The sequence below is a fragment of the Lycorma delicatula genome, chromosome 3 (assembly GCF_047948215.1).
Source record: "Lycorma delicatula isolate Av1 chromosome 3, ASM4794821v1, whole genome shotgun sequence".
In the NCBI taxonomy this organism is placed as follows: Eukaryota; Metazoa; Arthropoda; class Insecta; order Hemiptera; family Fulgoridae; genus Lycorma; species Lycorma delicatula.
In genome coordinates, this window is record NC_134457.1 from 220,899,906 (window position 1) to 220,922,875 (window position 22,970).

At 29.8% G+C, this 22,970-nt stretch overlaps 1 protein-coding gene across 2 annotated transcripts in view; it reads right to left on the reverse strand.

The window, feature by feature from the left end:
* The window catches only part of LOC142322449 (uncharacterized), an 81,640-nt gene that overhangs the window by 37,745 nt on the left and 20,925 nt on the right, over nucleotides 1-22,970 (reverse strand). For both annotated transcript variants that reach the window (XM_075361549.1, XM_075361548.1), the window contains exons 3-5: nucleotides 10,377-10,503; nucleotides 4,512-4,665; nucleotides 2,670-2,799 (exon numbers count right to left, since the gene is read on the reverse strand). In XM_075361549.1, the coding sequence (XP_075217664.1) occupies nucleotides 2,670-2,799; nucleotides 4,512-4,665; nucleotides 10,377-10,503 (411 nt within the window). The remainder of the gene's footprint in view (nucleotides 1-2,669; nucleotides 2,800-4,511; nucleotides 4,666-10,376; nucleotides 10,504-22,970) is intronic.

Consider the following 22,970-nt stretch of genomic DNA (forward strand, 5'->3'; position numbering starts at 1 on the left):
TGAATTATCAATGTCTAAAGAAGAGCTGCTACCTACAGCAGCTTTTATGATTGTGTCATCATCACACTCTGTATGTAGGTTGATCAAATTAAACTTACTTTTTTATGTACGGGGACATTCAATAATTAAAGAGACAAATTGATGTAGAAATGAAACAGTTAGTAGGAGGAGTACTGTACTTTCATGATTTAAGGTTGGCATTACTGGGATGAGCTGGGAACAGCTGGCGGATAAAAATTGTTTTGTTTATAACCTCCATATTGCATTTAACAATGGCATGTTCATTTGAAGTTTCCACATTAGTTTAACAACGTTCAGGGATCTATGTTTTGCTTTCTGAAGGTGAAAAACCGGCTAAAATCCTTTCTTGAATGATTTTACAGTCAGGTGAAAGTTGTATGAACTGCGGAAATTTTTATAAGCGGGTAGAACAGTTCAAAAACGGTCGAACTTCAGTGACTGACGAGCAAGGTCCTGGCCAACCAGCTGAAGTGTCAACTCCTTTGCTTGAAACGCGCATTGACAATATTATTCGTGAAGACCGACATATAGTTGAACATATAGCAAAAACAATTGTAGTAAGTGTTGGCACAGTTTATAATGTTATCAGTAACAAGTTCAAGTACAGCAAAACAAGTGCAAGGTGGGTCCCGAAAGAGTTAACACAACAACAAAAGAAAGCAAGACCTTAAGTGTATACAGCCTTGAAAGAATGCTATGAAAGGGAAGGTGACTCATTTCTAAACAAGATTTAAATGTGTGATGAAACTTGGGTTCACCATCTTGAATCAGAGTCCAAAAGACAAAGCATGGAATGGAAGCAAATACGAAGCCCTGCTTCATATGATTTACACAATTTACGTGGTATTTATAAAATAAAGTGCAGTGATTGTGACCATATTTATAGAAGTAAAACCACTAGATCCTTTAAATCTAGATTTGATGAGCACTTTAGATATTATTATAAAAGTAGGAAACTGGTTACTCTAATATTTCTGATCATCTTATTGAAAATACACATTCAATATCTGATATTCATACAAATTTAGAAGAACTGGAAATTAAGAAATACAATATTAATACAAATAATAGGGTTTTTGACATTTTAGAAAGATTTTACATATATATACATATAAAAGTAAATATAATTTGATCAACCTACATACAGAGTATGAGAATGACACAATCATAAAAGCTGCTTTAGACAGCAGCACTTCTTTATATATTGACAATTCATAAAATTACCAAGCCTGTAAACTACAAGACTCGACCATAACCTTGAATTCATTGGAATAAAACAACTTTACGCGATGGCGTAAACATATAATACAGGGTTTTTAATTTTAATTTTAATGTGTAATTTGCAACGAACAATGTTTAAGATTATATAGAGCAACTGATGTTGTGAGGTACTTGTGAAAGTGCTCTTGCTTGGATTATGGAATAAGGTAGGTGTCATCATATTTTATTTTATTTTATTAATTCTGTACTTGGGTTGATCGGATTAATATAATTTGTATAGTGCAGAGGAATACGATTCCTGAAAGGATCAATTCTAGAAAATATATATATTAATGGTCCATTTGAGAACTGTTGGTGATAAAAAACCACAATTAATTAAAAAAAAGTCATAAAATAATATTAAAAATTGCCATATAAAAAATTAAACAATACACAAAATTATTTTTCAATTTAAAAAAAAAAACCTGATACCCTATTTTTGACATGATCACCATACTTTCCCATTTATATAGCTATTCATTCTAGCTATATTCACCAAGAAAGTAATTAAACAATGAAAAGAAGATTTTTTCAAAATTCCTGATTTAATTAATTTTTCAAAATAATAAATTTTTCACTAGCTATAACACAATCTTACACTGCATTACTGCATTCCAAAATTCTACAATCAATGAAGTCTGTTAATATTTATTTATGAAGCAATAATACATTTTTGTACAGCAAATTAAAAGAAAAACTCATATTTAAAGCACAAGACTACTACAATTAAAATTTGTGAAAATTCATAGAGTAACATTTTCTGAATGTAAGCAAACTCATAAGTCAAAGTTGATAAAGATACCATATAATACTGACACTTGTGATGATATAATAAAAAATTTAAGAAAAGGCAGCTTTTTTTTTTTAAAGCAAGTTTTAATTGAAAAATGTTTTTAACTTCATTGAAGATTTCTATTCTATCTATAATCAAAATTGGTGTTGTAGATTTTGAATTACATCTAAGTTTTTAACATTTGACTCACATTATACGCAACATAATAATTGTTAAAATTATTTTTATTTGATAATTGATTGTCAGAATAACAACTTCAAATTGTAAGTTTTAGGCCATTAATTTTAAATTGTTTAAAACAACATAATTTTACATGGATCTGCATTTATTAAAAAGTTCTTTAGAATGAGGTATTACACAACTGTTTCTTCCCACTGAAGAAACCTTAACTATTCATATACTTCAAACAGGGCAGAAAATAATCTGTTTGCAATCACATGGGATTTATTAGGAAGATATTTTATACCAAACTAACAAATTCTTCCTATATAAAATCAATATTAAAGCAGTATATAAATATTCTAGTATAGATTAACAATTCAATGAGATGTGCAAAACTTAATTAACAAGGTTTACCAGCATTAAAAATATATACCTTTCAAAGAAGATCTTAAAGCATCAGCATCTGATAATTGCAGATGGCTTTCGTTAACAATTTTCAGTCTTAAATCAGTGTCATCTTCTAATGTTTTGCAGCTACGTACTTTGGAAATAAGTGCTGATGGCTGTAATGAAATTATTACATAATATTTAGAAAATGGATTATTTATCTATAAGTAATAAAACATAAAAAGAATACGAGGGAATAAAAATTAGTAAACTATAATCATTTAGAGTTTTTATAAGCTGTAAAAAAGTGAAGGAAACTACTGAAGTATTAAAAAAAAAAAAAAAACAATAAACAAATTACCCACCTATAAGTTCCAGTTCAATAAAATGTTAGAAAAACTAAAATATAATTTTCCTATTACCAATTGTATCTCACTAATCAAGTTACTTTATTACTGTTTCTTAGATGTATTGTTTAGCAAAATAACTGTTGTTGCGTACCACCATTCCTAATACATCAACATAATCTATACTTATGTATAATCTGTATAGAGTTTTTGTTGTCATAAATTTAAACAGTTTCATCCTTTCTCCAGAAACAGTAAATCCACTCTCAAATTTATCCTTCAATTCTTGTATTGCCTCTTCTACATCCAAGCTAAAAAGTAAAATATAAAAATTCTTTTTGGTGTTACCTGTTCAGCAGTTAAGAATACAAGTAACATACTCTTTACATAAATGCATGCAGTAATCGATGACAAAGCGGTTAAACAAGAATAAAACATAAGTTAAAATGTATAATTATATTTTTATGAAGGAAATTATAAATATATATAAGTTTTGATTTTTTCAAAGTAATGATTTGATTCTAGTAACATATTACTGCAAGAGGAGGATACAAAAAATAAGCTGTTACTACACAGCACTATTTCTTTCCTAATATTACTACAACCCATATACAATATTTATCTACAAACACGACCTACAAGCAAATTTAAAACAAGATAAAATGAAAAAAAAATTTTCTTAAAATGAAGTATTATTAAATTATTTTCCCTGACTTTTCAAAAGTCACTTATTTATGAAACAACAGATCAATTCCAAAAGATATTTTTTGTTTAACAACAAACTTAATCTTACACAAAACTAGTTATGACTAAATGTCATAACAAAAACAATGCACATTAATTGAATGTTCATCCTGACATTATTTCAACAGAGGAAGCAACAAGTAAATATTCTACCTACCATTGTGAAAGGATTAAAAAATATAAACAGATGTTTCAGAATTTGGAAAATTGTACTAACCGAATAAAAAGATAAAAGAGACTACTACTCTTCTTGTGATTTAAATAACTGCTAAAATACATGTTTCAGACCATTCTAAAAAACATTTCACTTAATCTATTCACTGCCAATGTAAAAGAAGACTGATTTAACTATACTTTAACCAAAATAATGGAAATAAATAGTTTTTATTAGTATTTACAACTTGTTACTCTCAAATAATAACACAGTGATTTGAAAGAAATGAATCAATAAAGTATGACATTTATGGTATGAAAACAACGGTAAAATACAGTTTGTTGGTCTTTGTCTATTTGTTTACTATTTTGAAACAATGTTGGTCATAGAATACCCTTAAATTCTGTGTTTTATTATAAACAATTTTATAACATTTTTTTTAATAATGTATGTATTATATGACAGGGACTGATTTATTACATTCAATTTAATTGTTAATGAATCATCATCAGTAGATAATTCTATTTTAGTAAAAAGAATTGGCAAAAGAAAGAAAGATAAATGAGAATAATAATAATAATGAATTATATTTCAAGATTAAATAAATAAAAAACTCAATCATGTTAAGCATTATAGAAATTACCTGAAAATCTTGAGCATCAGGTACAGAAGCTTGTGCAGGCGTACGTGAACTGAGTAAGCCCACTAAGTCGACAAGAAATGATTCGTCATAAATGTTCCTTTCATTCCATATAGTAAATAGCCTTAAAACTTTTGTTCTTACCTTATCATCCCCTCTGAAATAAAAACCAAACAAACAATGCACATACAAAGTTGTTAGCTGCTTTGGCAGCTTATCAGTTTTCAGACCAGTAGATCTGCCTCAACTGCATGACACCAAGATAAAATTTTAAGAGATTAAATTTTGCAACAAAAAAATCTCAACTAAAACAATAAGGAAGATAAATAAAGTTGCTAAGTTTACAAAAAAAAAAGAACTATATTGCTATCCATAAAAAGGAAAAAAGAATTTGAAAGCAATTTACACATGGAATGAGCTGTAACCATCAACACATGTTAATATGCTGATGTTATGTAAAACAAGATAACAAGTTCATGTTTTATTAATAATAAGAATTAACTTGTAACCATTTAATACAACACAAATTAACCAATAAAATGTTATCTACTTGTACATGACATTAAATATAAAATTAAATAAGAATTAATTTTGGTAGTCATGAAACAATAACATTAGGAAATTGTTAACATTATTAGGAAATGATTAAATAATTAATCATTTTAGAACACCACTGAGGAGGGATGTTCCAGGAGGGAATGTTTTAATATTTCAGTTGGATACTTCTCAACTGGACACTCCACACAATTCTGGGAATGGATAAGTTTTTTTCCGTAGGAAGCTTTAGGTTCACCTTGTGTTATCTTTTAATACCTACAGGAAAAGCACAGGTTCACAGAGCATATGTTTGGGTATTCAAATTACAGGCAAAATCAATAATTATTAAAAGTTACCAGCATTCTGGGAAAATATTACAATTTCCAGAGGAATTGCGGTTGAAATATAGATCAAAGTTCAAAAGATAGCCTTGAGGCTTGTCTTTAGATGGTATTTCTTTGTCTCATGCTTCATCTTCTTAAAAGATTAAGGAGCATTATATATTTCATTTCCTTATTTTTGATCCCATTGATCTGGGTCAGATCAAAGCCAAGATGCAATCTTTTGCCTGTATGATCCCATCGATTACTGTTTTCTCTCTGGTGGGAAAACAATAACTAAAATTTTTACTGAATATAGATTCTTAATCCCCCACTTATTATTTATTACCATCGATTATCACCTTATAAGAGAAAGGAGAGTTTTACAAGTAAAATGTAAAATAAAGGAAAAAGTAACTGTTAACAAACAGTTAATGTCTTACTGCACTCTAATACTTCCAATCTCACTATATCTTAGTACGTAAATCCAAAACGGGATGTACAGAGCATACATATATCCATATACAATATACACAATAAACGAAAGGATCAATTAAAATCACAAGCTAAGGGAAAATATTAAAGGTGTTTCAATATTTGGACACGATAAATGTTTGCTTTTTTACATAGTTACAGTACCACTCAGTACCTGTTGTATTATTTTACTTCAATAATACAACTAGTGTTGTATTATTTATGTACTTTAATATTTTTCTTTGTTTGGTTAATAAACTGACTGAAATATACTGTTGTACATATTTTTATTCAAAAGCAAACTCATCTTTGTTACATTAGTAAATAATGATAGTATATTCCACGCTTATACAACTTCATATCATAAATACTCAAGGCTTTAATTGAAGTGCAAACTTCTGATGAACAATTTATAGTATTTTAATTAAAAATAGATTAACAAAAATGTTATTGTTCTCAATAAAATAACTGAATTTACTTTTTAAATTCTACCAAATGTAATTTACCACCGATGTGTTAAATTATAAGTTATTTAAATAACCACCGATTAGTAAAAATATCTCTTACAATTTTCCACCCAAGTTCTTTTATACTATTTCAGTTCAAATTTCCAAAACTTTAAAGTTAGATATAAACTGCTGAAAAATTACTTGTGCATTGATCACATGCTACTAAAAGTCTTTGTTTCTGGATGCTGTCTTGCAGTTGTTCCAGTAGAATGATTTTAAACATTTGTTACGGTTAGGGAGGATTTTGAAGAAAAAGTTGATATCAGGAGTTGGATTTAAAGAAAATTTTAATTGAAAGTGATTTAACTTAATCCTCAATATACTTACTATCTATTATATTAGAACATACTAACTGAAAAATGCTTGAACAAATTTTTAAAATGCACTCCTATTTAAAAATTGGAGATTTTATCAAAGATTGAGTATGCTGATGAAAGGGTGATGATAATGATAAGAGAAGATAAAAAATATTGTAATAACTGAAGTGTACATGCCAACCACTCAGCACACAGATGAGGAAGTAGAACGGTGTTATGAAAAGATAGAAGAGTTAATTGGGAAAGAAAAGAAAAGCATCTGTAGTAATACCAGGTGATTGGAATGCTGTAGTTGGAGAGGGAAGGAAAAACAAGACAGTGGGAAAATACGGTACACGAATGGACAGAGAAAAGTATCAAATTGATTATATTCTGATACCACAAAGATTTAGAAACTGTTTAAAGAATGCTAAAGCTTATCCAGGTGCTGGTATAAATTCAGATCACAATTTAGTTGTGGCAAGAGATTACTATGATTTGGAGAAGCTAAGAAAACAGGAAACAATTTAAGAAATGGAAAATGTGATGCTGGAAATAATGAGAATGGGAATGGATCTGCATTACCAAGTAATGCAGATGATAAATGGATGAAAATTAAGAATTTAAAGGAGACTGCAAAAGACACAATAGGGTTTAAAAACAGGAACAAAATAAAAAAAAAAGAGTGGATTATAAGTAAAATGTTACACAAGATGAATGAAAGGAGAAAGTGAAAAAGGTAAAAAAAACAAAAGGTAGAAGGAAATATAGGAGAATAATGAACTAAAAAGAGAAGCAGAAAGCTCAGGGAAGGTGGATCAAGGAAAAATGTACAGCGATAGAAAATTTGGAAAAGAAGGGAGATATGAGCTAATGTATAAAGAAGCATCAGAAATAGTTTTTAAACAGAAACCACGGAAGAAAATGTATTAGATAGAGCCAAAGGATTAGGAAACAATTAATGAGAAGGAGGAAATAAATAGGAGCTGGAAAGAATACACTGCGGATATATATGTGTTAGGAGAAAAGCCAAGAGAAATAGATATGGGAGTGGAAGAAGAGTACGAAGTTCATGACGATCAAAAAAGATACAGTATATTAAAAAGTGAAATAAAGGAGGCAATTAAAATGATGAGAAATGGAAAAGCTGAGGGATATAATGAATACCAATTTAACTATTCAAAGCACTAGGAGAAACTGGAGAATTGTTATTACTAGATTTATGGAATGAGATACTTGAAGGAAAATGGCCGGAGGACTTCCAGGACACAATAATGGTACCAACAGAAAAGAAATACAAAAATTTGGAAGAACATAGAATGATTAACCTAATATCACTGACAGCTAAGGTACTATTAAGGGTTCTAAATAAGATATATAAGAAATTGGATGGCAGTATTGAGGAAGAATAGTATGAGTTAGAAGAGGTGCAGGAACAAGGAATACTATATGACTGCTATGAGTAATAGGTGAGAGATACACGGAAAGGAGATGGGGAGTGTATGTTACATTTGTTGTTCTAGAAAAGGCGTTTGACAGAGTTAATGGAATAAATTACTGCTAATTTTGGAAAAGACGGGAGTTAACTGGAAAGAGAGGCATCTAATAAGAGCTGTACTATAATCAGACAATAAAAGTGATGGTAGGAGACAAAATGACAGGAAGAATAGGGATTGGAAGGTAAGTGAGGCAGGGATGCTGCATGTCACCAATGCTGTTTATCTGTTCATCAGGAAGAAATAATCGAATGGGAAAAAGGAGTAAAGATCGGGAGAAGAAGAATAGAAAGTATACATTTTGCTGATGACATGGTGCTACTAGCATAGAGCCCAAGTAAACTAAATGAAACGCTTGATGACTTAAATTAAGCTTGCGAAAGTCAGGGTATGAGGATCAACTAAAACAAGACAAAATGTATCGTATTAGGTGGAGAAGAGGAGGATTGAGATTAAGATAGGAAATGAAGTTTTAAAGCAGGTAAAGAAATTTCAACTTTATAACTGATAACCTGACTTGTACAGTAGAAATTAAAACAATATGAAGAAGTAAGAAGATATTTAATAAGAATGGAAGACTGCTGTGGGAAAGTTAAACTTGGCATTAAGTAAGAGATTAATGAAATGTTTTATTTGGAGTGTGATGCTCTTTGAAACATGGACGATGAGAAAGGCAAATGGAAAACGAATTGAGGCTTCAGAGATGTGGGTGTAGTGCAGAATCATAAATGTCACATGGTAAGACCATGCAACAAAAGAGGAAATATTAAGGAGAATTGAAGAGAACAGGAAAATGCTAAATGCCATTGAATATACGAAAAGCAACTGGCTAGGACATCGTATGAGAAGAAGGTTTTTATTAGTGGATGCAACAGAAGGCTTGGTGGATGGAATGGAAGGAAAGGAAAAGGAAGGAAAAGATTTCAAATGATGGATGGGATTATCGAAATATGCGGAAACAAAGTTGTTTAGCAAAGGATAGAACAAGGTGGAGAGCAGCAGCCGTGACGGGACCTGCCCTAATGGCAGAACACTATGAATGAATGAAGCTACCAATAATGAAAGCTTTATACATTATATACGTCAATCTAGGTATTATTAGTGTGGTCTAATGAAAAAGATTTTTATACAAAATTTATTTACTTATGTAATGAATAATGTGGGAATATACCAGAAAAATAAAATTAATTTCTAATTTCCAAACGACCGTGCAACAATGAGTACAAAGAATGTTTGTGAAATATAAAGTCTGAGTTTGGTTTTCTTAAACCTGAAAAGCTTACACGCAGAATTCAAAGGAAACGTTAGGGATTACAATCAGCTAATAGAAGATCTTTCTAATAGCTGGAGTCATCTAGTTACCACCATCTCTGTTTAATCTAGTTCTAGACTAAGAAGTATGTCAGTCCGAGAAGTAGCTGTTATAATCCCTGAAGTAACTTTTAATATTTTTCCATATGGTGAGGATGTATTCTCAGTGGGAAGGGATGAGCATAACATAAGGGAATGTTGTTTTGAGGAAAGTAGCTGGATTAGCAAAACTAACGATAAATGTGGACAAGACAAAGCATATAAATAAAGTATCAAAAAGCACAGTATTCAAAACATTCCACTTGGTGCAGGAGGTTTTGAAGTATTAAAATTTTAAATAGCTGTGTTTTATAACACAATGTATATTTCAATTTTATAAATATACATGTAGAAAATATATAAACATATATGTATATATTTTAAGTAAACAAGAAAATAAAAAGGCAATTTTATAAATCTTCAGTTTTTAGATAAGAGTGCTTTCTGAAAATTTGTTTAAGAATTTTTTCAACATTATTTTCCGATTAAGTATCGCATTCTAATTAGGAATCGCATTTGAGTAAAATTATCTTTGTCCAGCCCCTTCTGATATCAAGCACCACCTTAAAATTTTTGCCAACCAAAAACACATTCCTAAAACCATTTAACAAGACCAATCGGAAGATAGCATCGAAATACAATCCATTTTGTGCTTTACAACAAATTCTGTTAATTCTGTTTTATAACATCACAAGAAAGTTAAGGATATAAGTTTTAATTTAATGTTTGTAAATAAAATTAAAAAATAAATAAACATTACCAGACAATGACTTTTTTCGGTCTACTTTGTATTCCAAATAGAGAATATCTTTAATGATTAGAGTAGAATAAGTTGCATACATACGTAAGAATAATTTCATTAGTAATGAATAAGTTGCATACATACCTAACCATAGTGGTTGCTCTCTGCAAAGCAGTTCCCCAGCTTTCAACAAAATCATATCCTTTTCGTTTACTATACTGGATAACATCATTTGCCAAATAAAAGAGAGATAGCCGTTGTTCTATTTTAACTAAAATAAAAAAAATTGTTAGTTTAGTATAACAGAATTCCATTTAAAAGGAATAATATGGAATAATGTTTGGGCTAATAAATGGAAATTTTGGAAAATAAAATAAAAATTGAATTTCATATTGAATACATACATTCTTTATCAAAAAAGTTACATTACACAATAATAAAAATAATTAAATACAAAAACAAAATTATACATTAAATTCTATACTAAACTCATGTATAACTCCTAACATCTAATCACTACTTTCATGTCTCTAATAGAGAGAAAAGTGCTTTGCAAAATTTTTTAATTGCTGTTGGATTACAGGTTATAGGTACCTGGCATAGCTGTAAGAAAAAATGATAACTCTTTCCTTACTTTGCTTAAATCTGGGAGCAGATTGTTCTGATTTAACAGCTAATAATTAAACTCTGATGGTAATATTTTTAAATTTAGCTTTGTTTCAACATTAAATTAGCTGATCTTTTAAAAATTCCTTATGATTTCTTAAAAATGTATTCTGTAAAAAATTGCTGCCTCAATAACAGCTACAATGTTTCTCTACATAAAGTCAACTTTCTAATGTTATAATGCATTTTCATCTAGCTAACCATCTGGAACTATTTAAAAATTATTATAGTTACAATTAAACGTTATCTTACAAAACTTATCCTGTAAATTCTTTTGCTTGGCTGAAAGAACCAAAGTAAAAGTGCTTCATTTCATTGCTCATATTCAGCCTGTTTTTTATCTAACATTTCAATTGATTGCTTATTTTGTTTAATAAGGAATTATTATCATTTAATTTCATCCATCTAAACTGTGAAAAATCCTGATACTTGAATTGGCAACATCTTTTGAAACATTTTTACTACCTGTTTCTCCAATAGCTTCAATTATTTCCTTAATTGAAAAACACAAGCTTTTTTTGGCCATAATCACTATTTACTTCAAACCGCAAAAATAAACTAAGAGTACAGCAACATGAAACAAAAAAGAGCATTTATTGCAATAACTGATATATTAAATGGGGTTACTAAATTTAATTTCTTTGTTAACAATAAATGGATTTATTATTTATTCTCTGTAAGCCAAAATATACACAAAATGTAAATAATAAAAAATAGTAGGAATTATAATCAAAAAATGACAAAACTTAACTGCAAATTAAAAACTTTAAAAATTTCACACTATTATAAACAAAACATTTTAAATAAAAAATATTAATAGTAAACGAATGGATAAAAAGATGTGACATCCTGACCCCCATAGCGGAAAACACCCTCCATGTGGCAGTTTCAGTCGCCACACCACCCTCTCTGTACCTAGCTCTTATGGGCTTTACCGGAGGGTATCTTCAGAACCTCGGAAAAAGGCATCTCTCAACCTTGTTCTTGTCTCAGTCAGGATACCACCAATGACAACACCGCATTTGATATTACCATCGATGTACTACTAGGAAATGAACTTATTAAAACAAAACACATCTATGTAGTTTTTAACAAGACTAACTGTCATGAAGAAACTGTAATTAAAAACGCAACTACCTACTTGGTAAGTTAGAATTTGAGTTCAACATGCAACCATAATACAAAACAAAAAGTAAAATGAACTCAAAAATAAAACTACATAAACAAAACACTACAAAAACATCAAACCTCATAACACCAGAACAACAAATTCACAACACAGGAAAGACCAGGCGGAACCCTAAATTTCCTCGGCAATTCATTCTCTTGTCAGGTACCTGATAAAGTTTTCAACAATTACCCATTTGGTCAAATTTTTTCAATTCTCACAGAGATCTAATGTTGACCTGATAATGTCAAGCCAACAAATAGTTTCCATGTGCAAAAGTTCATATTTCACACATTTTTAAATTACATGGTATGCGTCATCTAGTTGTCCACAATCTGGACACACTCCTGAATCCAGCAGGCCAAATCGCTGGAGTGTGACTCAGAAGGCGTCATGACCAGAAAGAAATTGCATCATATACTTGTTAGGGTGGACCCAAGGGACGCCCTACAAACCAACAACGTCTGGGAAGAGATCATGTGTATAACGCCCACACGCTGCCTCATTCCATCTGGCCTGCCATAAAGCATTACCATACTGTTCTATTTGCAAATTTTTTCTGACGTCAATTCACCTGACTTCTTAGCAACACAATGCTGCTGCTTTTCTGAGAAAACTAAATCTATCGGTCTCACACCTGCAATCACCAAGATTGCCCTCCGTGAAATAGTATGGTAATCTCCCGTTACCAATAATAATATAAGACATTGAGCTATTAATAATATATCCTGATAGTTTTTAAATTTTAGTCTATGCGTCCAAACAGGTGCCGCATATAGCATCATAATTGCCTCGCAAAAACACCTTATACAGGATACTCATATTCTTAAAATAAGGACCCCAATCAGGATTGACCACTCATCAAATACCAAAGAAGGCACGACAGGCTTTCTCCACAAGACGTAATTAAGGTGCTTCTTGAACTGCAATTTCTTGTCAAGAAACACCTCAAGGTACTTTTGAACTTGAACATACTTAATACGAAGACCTGACATCAAACACGAACACTGATGCCTCATTGCCAAACAATCTTTAAGAAGCATCATCGTGGTCTTCTCCGGGCTGAACATCATCTTATGTTGATGACCCCACAACTCAAGTACCCTGCATGCCTGGGTGGCTCGGAACTCAACCTCCCTCCGCAAGGTTCCTTCGACCAGCAGGAGCCCATTGTCACCACAATGAGACACCCGCCAGGCAATCTCAGCCACAGAAGGGAATCAAACTCTACCACCCACAGTATTCAGATCCAAATAAAAGTAACTACCTTTACTTGGATTTGAACCTTAGAACTCTTGACTTCGAAATCAGGTGATTTGCGATGACAAGTTCACCACTAGACCAATCCGGTGGGTTAGCACATAGACTTGAATTAATCAAGTAACTGCACATCATTAAACTGCTGCTGAATCTGACAGCAAAAGTAGTAATAAAAAAAGAAGTACAGTCTTCTAGAAGACTATGAATATTGGATGAAAATGGATAAATTTTGTACTATGAAAACTGGATGAAGTTATTGATAGTCTTATCCTATCAATGACTTCATCCAAATTATATTATACTGAAATTCTTATAAAAGCAAAGCTAAATCACTGAAAATAAAATAAAAATATCATTTATTTTTTACCTATCAATATAAATCATGCTGGCTTAACTGTCCAGTGTCCTTCTAAGAACAATTCTTATGTTTGTTTGACCTTGAAGGGAATATCAGTTCCCTTTTGAAAAAACAATTTGAAACAATTCGAAAAAACATTTAGTATGAACATTTTTTAAAACTTTATTTGATTTAATTCTCATACTATACAATCTTTTACTAAAAGATTACATAAATTCCATTGCTGGTTATATATTTTATTAAAGATAAAGTATATAACCAACAAATAAATGACCAACTGTTCCAGCAGGATGAGAGAAGAAACAGATATTTTGTAATTTTAAAAAAGTTACAGCATAAATTCTTTAAATTTCTACTTGTTTGAATTTTCATATCTTGTAATTTTTCACTAGATTATATCCTGAGATATTAAATTAAAAGGCTATTTTGTCAAGAGTGTAACCACAGAACATTTTTTTTTTACTGAAATGTTTTACTAACATGCCTCCTGAACATGATATTAAAAAAACTTTTTTTCTAGAGCACAAATGAATTCATTATAAAAAGGAAGTGGCCTACTTGTAAACAGTTCAAATCAAGACAATGCTTAAGATATCAATTTAAAAATTACTATGTCTGGTTAAAATAAAAATTCATTCGGCAAGCTAAAATCAGTTTTATCATAATTTAATGTAAACAGCAAAAATTAATGGAGTAATAAAACTGAATTAATGGAGTAACATGATACTGAATACAAATTAAAACATGGGGCTCTTGCTTCAGTTTTGTAAGAAACGCAAAGGTAACATAGTAATAAAAAAACCTCTTCTTAGCAACTTACAAATAAACTTTATCCTGAATATAATAATAGTAGTTGTTATAAAAAAATTATGCCTCTCACTTATCTAAAGATGAAAAACAATAAAATATTTTATTAAACCTTTGATACCTTAAGAACTTTGATTTTCAATTTTGAGAAATTAATTGCTAAAATAAAATTTACGATATTTTCTAAATTTCATTCGTAGAAACCAAATAATTATCTCTTAAACATGATTTAGTCAGCACCTCAAAATAATATAAAATAAATATTCAGCCAGCTATTTATACAGATGGCTAAAAAAAAAATTTGCCTCAATTCTAACTTAATTAGTATGAGTTATATAGGTAAATCTTCACATAAAATCTTCCTCAAAGTTCACACTATTAGCAAAAACTGATGGTAAAAGAATTATTCAGATCAGCCAAGCAATTTCTAAATTTCAAGTAAACATCTGTACAACAGTAAACATGCCGGTATTCTATTCAGACTTATACATAAATGATGACGTCCTCATGACCCATTCATACTGTTTTTTCAATACTATTACAGTATTTGTTTCTCCACATGGTTACAGTTTGCTTAGGTGTATCACCTACGCAAACTATAACACAACATAATAGGAGATTCTGATCTAATTAAAACAAAACAAATCATTAAGATGTACACAAAAAGTTACTTAATTATACAAGCTTAATTATTTATCATTCATTCATCATTTAACATTAAAATAGTAAACACAATTAATTAAGAATATTAAGCAAAAATAATCCAGCACATTTAATTGTTAAACACATCTATTTTGGTAATATATATTATTATTATTATTAATAGTATTAATTGTTTTTGTTACTTTATGTATTTCTTTATTCAATTCAAAACATAAGAATGATTGTTTTTTGTCAATTGTTCCAGAGTAAAAAATATACTACTAATAAACTGTACATTGCACAATATTACTCAGTATATACATTACATTATTATTATAATACAATACATTATTTACTTTTTACTGTTTATATTATTTATCTTGATCATTAACTTTTTTCTTAGCTCTTTAATGACTTATCATTCATTTATCCATTTATAAAATATAATGCTTTTGTAGTTAGAAATAAATTTACATTTAAAAGTGATTAGCAGTAACTGCAAATGACACATAAGTGGAATAATAATTATATTTTTACAACTTATTTTTTATTGAAAGCAAACTAAATTTATTTTAATATAACATTCCTTTCCCTTTGTCCACTCAACGCAATGTAATGTAATGTGTTTGTTTACGACAACTCTTGGATAGTCACAAATGGGTTGCAAGGTCCCATCCTCATCCACCAGTGCAACTACCTTCCTACTCAATTAATACTATCATGCTACTCAAGTAATTGTTTATTCTGCTAAGTTGAATGATGAGGATGCTGATTTTAAAGTCACAAATTAGTATGGCAAAATTAATTCTAAAATACAATTATATCTATCCTTTCATAAGTAAACATTTAAACAGGGCAGCATTTGTAGCAACTGAAGCATTTGAAATAGATGAAGAAAAATTTTCTCATCCTGTTATTGAGGTTAGCCATAAAAGTAATGAAAATAATATGACAATTTAAAAAATGCTATACCAAAATAAACTTCTGAAATGGTATATTATTATTTAATTATTGATCCACACTAATTTGATCTTTAATATGCATTAGATGAGTGGAAACAGTTGATGTTAAGTATACAAAAAAAAAAAAGTAGACAATTTTATAGGTATAAAAGAAGTCTTATTTTTTAAAAAAGAATGTAAGCCTCCAGTAACAACCTCAATGATAGGGATTGAAAGTTTTGTGGCGGAAACTAACTGACAAGGTATTGTGCTTTAACCTTTGTTACTGACCAGTATTACAGATGAGATATGTAAAGAAGTACAGAAGAAAATAAAAACATCGAGACTGTTTTTTTGGAAGGAGAAGAGGATACAGTCCAAAATTGCATAATTGGTTAGAAAAGACAAAAAAAGGGGAGATGTAAATAAATAACCAAAAAGAAAAACAAAACAAGGAATGAACAAAACAGAAGGGCAATTTGTAAATATAAGTATTGGAAAATGTTAAAACAAAAAATGTTGGGAATTTTTTTTCTTTAAAGAATTTCAACATCATTTCCCTACTATAGGTAAGCCTCTTCCAAGTTTCTCCACTTTCTTCTATCCAGCATTACTCTTATCAAGTTTTCTCCTCCAATGTTTACAATATTGTACTCTATCTTCTTCCTAACCTATCAGCATTTCCTTTATGTGAATACCAATTCCACTACAATCCTAGTTCATCTCTCATACTTACAACAAGCTCCACATAGTGCAAACTACAATTTGTTTGTTTTACAAAAACAAATTGTTAGTTGTAAGAATTTTTTTTCTTACTTATCTCAAAAAATTATTCTTAATGACTATTTTTATTCTAAGTCTCAATTTTATTCCCAACACTCCTTTTTCCATCCTTCTCTTTAATTGCCTCAAAATTTCCCCTATTTCTTTAATCAGTATTTACGTTTCAGAGTAAACATCATTACTGAGAAAATACACTGGTTAAGGGGGACTTAGTTATTTTTAGAATAAAAGTACTTGATGGATAGTAAGATCAATCAGGAAATTAATAGCAAAGTGCAGACAGCAATATAACTTTATCAAAAATTTATAAGTTTTAATAAAGGTGCATGAATTTAATATTTTAATATTAAAGTTTTAATATTCATGAATTGCTATGACTCTTAACATATAGTTTAAAGAGAAGACAGTACAATGTAGGCAACCGAGATGGTTTTTAAGAAGGTTGATGGGAAATAAGTGAAGATCGATAAGGAAATGCTGTAACAAATGCATAGAGCATTAACATAGAATACTGAACAGGGCAAACTAAAGAAATTTGGATATACACAAAGAAAGCAAAGTAGAAGAGCAACAAAATAAATCTTAACTTAACCATACTTAATCGTACCAAAAAAAAAATTAGAGGAAGAGAAAATAAAAGCTGAGTAGACAGTATAATGGAAGAACCATGAAAATTACTTAAGTGGAGAAAGTTTTCAATGAAGAATGATTCAGGAATAGAATTAAGAGGAGGTCAATGTTTTGCAGACCACTAGCTAATTGTATAAAGAGAAAGGAAAATGATGAGTTTTATATAATTTTCTCACAAATTCAAAGTTTTGATAAAACTATAGTAAATTTTAGCTTTTTTGTTCTTCCTAGGAGAATAAATTTATTAAAATTAAGCAAAAATTCATAAGTTAACTTTTTTCTCAATTTATTTCTTAATTAATAGAATTTTAATCAGTGGATCAATATTTCCAGTATTATTCCAAGGGATATCAATATGTGCGAGCTACATCATAATAAAAAAGTTTAAGTTTTTCATTACATTTGAAAATAAATATGCAAGTGAAATATATGAATCAGTAAGGGATGTTATTACTAGGAAGAACATGAGATAAAAGATGTCTACAGCCACCTTAGTATAACACCAATAGCAACAGGAAAAATAATGAGAAGAACAAAACTATCTAATGTACAGCAGATATTATGTGTAAGCAAGCATAAAAACTTGATACAAAAGGTCTCATGATAACAAACTGATTTATAATGATGTCTAGGTTGGGATAGGATTAATCAAATGGAGGCTCATGAACTCTTCAATTCTGCTGTGGCCAATAGAAATAAGAATCTATTCCAACCAATTCTGTACAAATGTCTTCTACATATCAGTGTCAACAGTTCACACTTACAAAATTCATTTCTGAAGCAGTGTGCTTCAGGTCTTATCAGAGCTTCTGTGCAGTTCCTTTGATGTAGTTTTGCATACATTAATGGCATATTCATAAATACTAATAAATACTTAATTTGAAAAGTAAAAAATATAAAAAATGCACATAACAACAGAAAATATATTACATTAACATACACCTACATTCACACAAAATTTTCAAAAAATTTTAGAAAGGTTACTGTGTTCTTTTCATAGGCAAAATACACATTACGTTTAACACTCACAAAACATAAGTTTATAAAAATAGCATTCTACAGGGGTATATAAATTAAAACTGCAATGACAGCAGTAAATACTAAACTGAGCAGATAGAAACAAGATACTAAATGAATAAAGATGACAAACATCAAATATCTCTATTTACCGAAAATTAGAGGTTTTATAACCACTTTAACACGGGTGCTACTAACAACAGTGACACTTGCAAAATGTAACACAACTGATGTAAGAGCAAATAGTTTCAAAAAGATCTTTCGGAAATACAACCCCAATTATTAAGCAATTGAGTTGAATTTCATACTTGATAATTTTTTTTTTTTTAAATTAACTACTTTTCATCATTTTAATCAAAGACAATAGAGTCTGGGAATAAAGTTTCCTAGCAATAAAGGAAAAAGATGCAAGAGGCCAACACCTTAGTGCAGACAGCATAATATATGATAAAAGAAATGTGAAACCATATTAATTTACATGGTGTTTCTTTCAAAAACTTGAAATTTAAATAATCAAACAACTATTATTTTGCAAGTTTTTAAGTCTACTTTATTGTTTTCTATGTGCATTTTATGAGGTGTGGTTCAAAAGTAAGAGCCAATTGGTAACAAAATGAATACAGTTGAAACAATGAAAAATATATTGATAGTTTAAAATGCTTACATATTTACTTTATTTTTCTACATAATCACAATTTCATTCCAAACACTTTTGATATTATGAGAAACAAGATTCTTCAAACCTACTATGTAAAATCGACCACCTGCAATTGTAGCCTCTTTTGCACAGAAATTTTCAACTCTTCATTTTCCTTAAGTCTTTGAGATGCAAGCCAGTTTTTGAGGTGTATAAAATGGTAGTCACTGAATGTGAGATCAGGATTAAAATGGAAATGATAAAAAATATCCCGTGTGAATTTTTGAATCGTTTCTGTTGTGCACGTAAGTTATCATGAAGAACAATTCCTGATCTCAGTATTCCCCATCAATGGTTTTGAATGGCATGACCCAGTTTAGAAAGCGTTTCACAATAGACTTGTGGTGTGATGGATGTTCCAGGTTCCATGAAATCAATCAAAAGCACATCCTTTTGTTTTCAGAATACAGTTGCCATGATTTTCCTTTGAGACTGGATTTGTTTGAATTTTTTCAGTTTAGGTGAACTAAAATTACACCGCTGAATGGATTGTTGTTTTGTCTCAGCAATGACATATGAAGTCCACGTTTCATCACCGGTGAAAGATACAGGACAAAGATTTTATCTTTCTCATGGTAAAGGCAGTCAAGAAAAGCACATGTAGATGATGTAATTCTGTGAGCTTTTGGAGAACTTATCAACATTTTCATCACCCATTGTGCACACAGTTTACTATAGCTTAGAGTGTCGGCCACGATTCTCAAAAATGTTGTCTTTAAAACTTCTGGAAATTCTATAGAAAGACTGCTAATTGTAAAGCAACAACTTTTCTCACTTTTGAATTCACACATTCAATAAGATCATCGGTCCAGAAATAGGCCTACCACTTCTCTGTTCATCGTGAATATTCGAACAGCCTTCCTTAAACTCATGACACAATCGCCTCACTTTTCCTTCACTCAATGCGGTAGACCTATATATTCACACAACCGACAGTGAATTTCAGCAGTATTACATTCTCTTGTATTTAGAAATCTAATCACTTCAACTGACAAAATTTGATATTACTGCACTCATTTTAACAGTCTCGCAAAGGCAAACAACAATGAACTGATGGCAATGAGGAGGTTACATGCCTATCAAACCAATCAGTGCTGCCAATCACTATTTATAACTTATCGACCCTAACTTTTGAACTGTGCCTTGTATTTTACACATTTAAAAAAAATAAATAGATCTATGAAAATTGCTAACCACGTTGAAAAAAGAAATACAAAAACAAAAACCTGCATCTTGGCAAAAATAAGAAAAGGAATGCAGATACATCAAATACTACTGGTAGAAGATAAATCTCTCTGGAATGGAAAAATAGTCATATTTTCCAATTATTTTTAAAAAACAATTTTTTAATGAAAATTACATCATATCATATTATAAAATTTAATACTAAGCAATAACAATAACGACAAGCAAATAAAAATTATCTAAATCCTATGCATGACTGTATAATTTTATATTAAAAAAATATTTCATTCAAGATACCCGGGAAAACCTCTGGCAAACAAGAGGAGATCTCACCAAAACTATTTTTTATCATAAAAATCAATGCATTGGTCATTCATTAGGCATGAACACACATGCGCACACCAGCTTAAATGAGAACTTCCACCCTTTTTTGAATTGGTTAGCAACTGTAAGTTAGTAAACTTAAAAAAATCATTTGTACAGAATAATTTTCACATCTGCACAGATCAAAAAATTTAGTCCTTCCTCCAATGATGAAATTAAAAAAATTATTTATAATCAGACCGAGACTAACAAGCAACAAATTAAATACTGAGAAATTAAAAATTAGTCCTTTAGGTCAACTGTAAAACTTTTGGATGATCTTATTGATGCTTTTAATCAATGAGATCTTGATGCAACTTACAAAATTATGAGAATGTTTTAGTTTTAAGGTAAAAACTATTCTAACGTTATTCTTAGAAACATATGCTTGTACAAAGATCTGTAAATGGAAATATCAGTGAACAGTACTGATACTGTTCTCAGGAGCCAATAAGTGTAAATTGGGTCCTGAAGGTAAAGAACAACACTGTGGATAGTATTATAATGTTTGTAGGGTGGCCTAATTTAATAGGATTCTTCATGCAAGGTGCAGTAAAAATGATTAATCATCTAGACATATAAATTTGGCTTCTGGCTGTGGAGTCTCTATTAATCTGTTGTTATCCAATCATTAGGAAACCAAATGATTGTTTCTTAATCATTGTTTTTTGTTTCCTAATCATTGGGAAACTTCTATTAGCCAAAACTAGACAGATAAAGAAAACAAATTTTAATATTCAAGTTCTGTAGTTTTGTTTTTTTTTTGTAATTATATAGATGCATGTTTAGAATTTGGTCAAAAAGTGTAATCACATTGTAACATAATTGAACATTATGAAATACCTCAACATATAAAAACACAATTATATACTAAGTGAATATACACTATCCAACACACTTTTTAAATAAGTTTTTACCTAATTAAAAATCCACTAACAGTAACATCAGACGACATCAGGATGAGAACAACAGCACTAGTCAGAGAGGTTGGTTGCAAAGATGTATGAAATCATTCTGAGGTAAGTTTTTAAAAAGATTTTGCAACAAAATTTTGTGCTATGAGAGTTTATATTTTTAAATTAATATTGTGGAGAGAATTATCTTCGATCTGTGTGGCAGAGTGGTAGCATCATGTGTTCATCTGGGGATCTCGGGTTCTAATCCTCATCAGATGGCATTTTTTATATGCTACAAAATTCCATTTACATCCTCTCAAATACAAGCTTCAAAGCTTCTGTAGTGAATTAGTTGTTCATAAAGGCAAAAAAAAAAAAAAAAAAAAAATATAGCAGAGAATGTTGTATCTCTATGTATATTATTTTACATTTATTTTTTTTATGGCAATAAATACTCCTATAATTACAGGCTTTACATGTTAATATTAAAATGCACATCTAATGTCCTTTCCTAATAAAAATTAACACAGGATGTTTATCATTTTTCTTCAATATTCTACACACACTGTAGCAAAAGTTTTATCTACATTAGATTTTCTAATCACTTAGTGACACAAATATGATAGAATTAAAAATATTTCATAATGTACACTTTTAAAAAATTCAAGAAGATTGATATTTTGTTTCCTTTTGAAAAGTATCAACTCATTCTAATCTAATATTTTACAAAAAAAAGAAGGTTTTTAAATAATAAATAAATAAAACAAGTTTTAACTCACTTCCCACTGTGATACATTATGAATGATGAGACCAATCTTCATCAAATTTTCACATGCAAACTTCATATACACTACCACAGCATACATAAATCTCAACTAAGTTGATCAATACAGTGTTCCAGGACATATCTACCAAACCTCTGGAACTGATTCAGGACACCAAAAAAAGCAAAAAAGTTCATATTGATGAAGTCCTATTCTGCTTTGATTTCCTTCTGAACACCGTTTTGTGATTTTCAACAAAATAATAATTATTTCTCAGGAAAACCTACTTTAATTAAATCTGACAAATCTTCGACTAGTATCTTATTCTAAAAAATAAAAAATTGTTAACTTCACCTTCAAAAATTTCAAAATGGCGGCCATTTAAATTTTATTAATTTTCAATATCTTTGTAATTATTAGTCTGATCAAACTTTTTACTTATTACAAAATTTATTAAACATTTTATTTTGAACAATATGAGACCTCATTTGTAAAATTCTGTTGACAAACAATCGAGCTATTGCAGACAATTATCCTGGCAATAAGCTTGCGTACCATAAT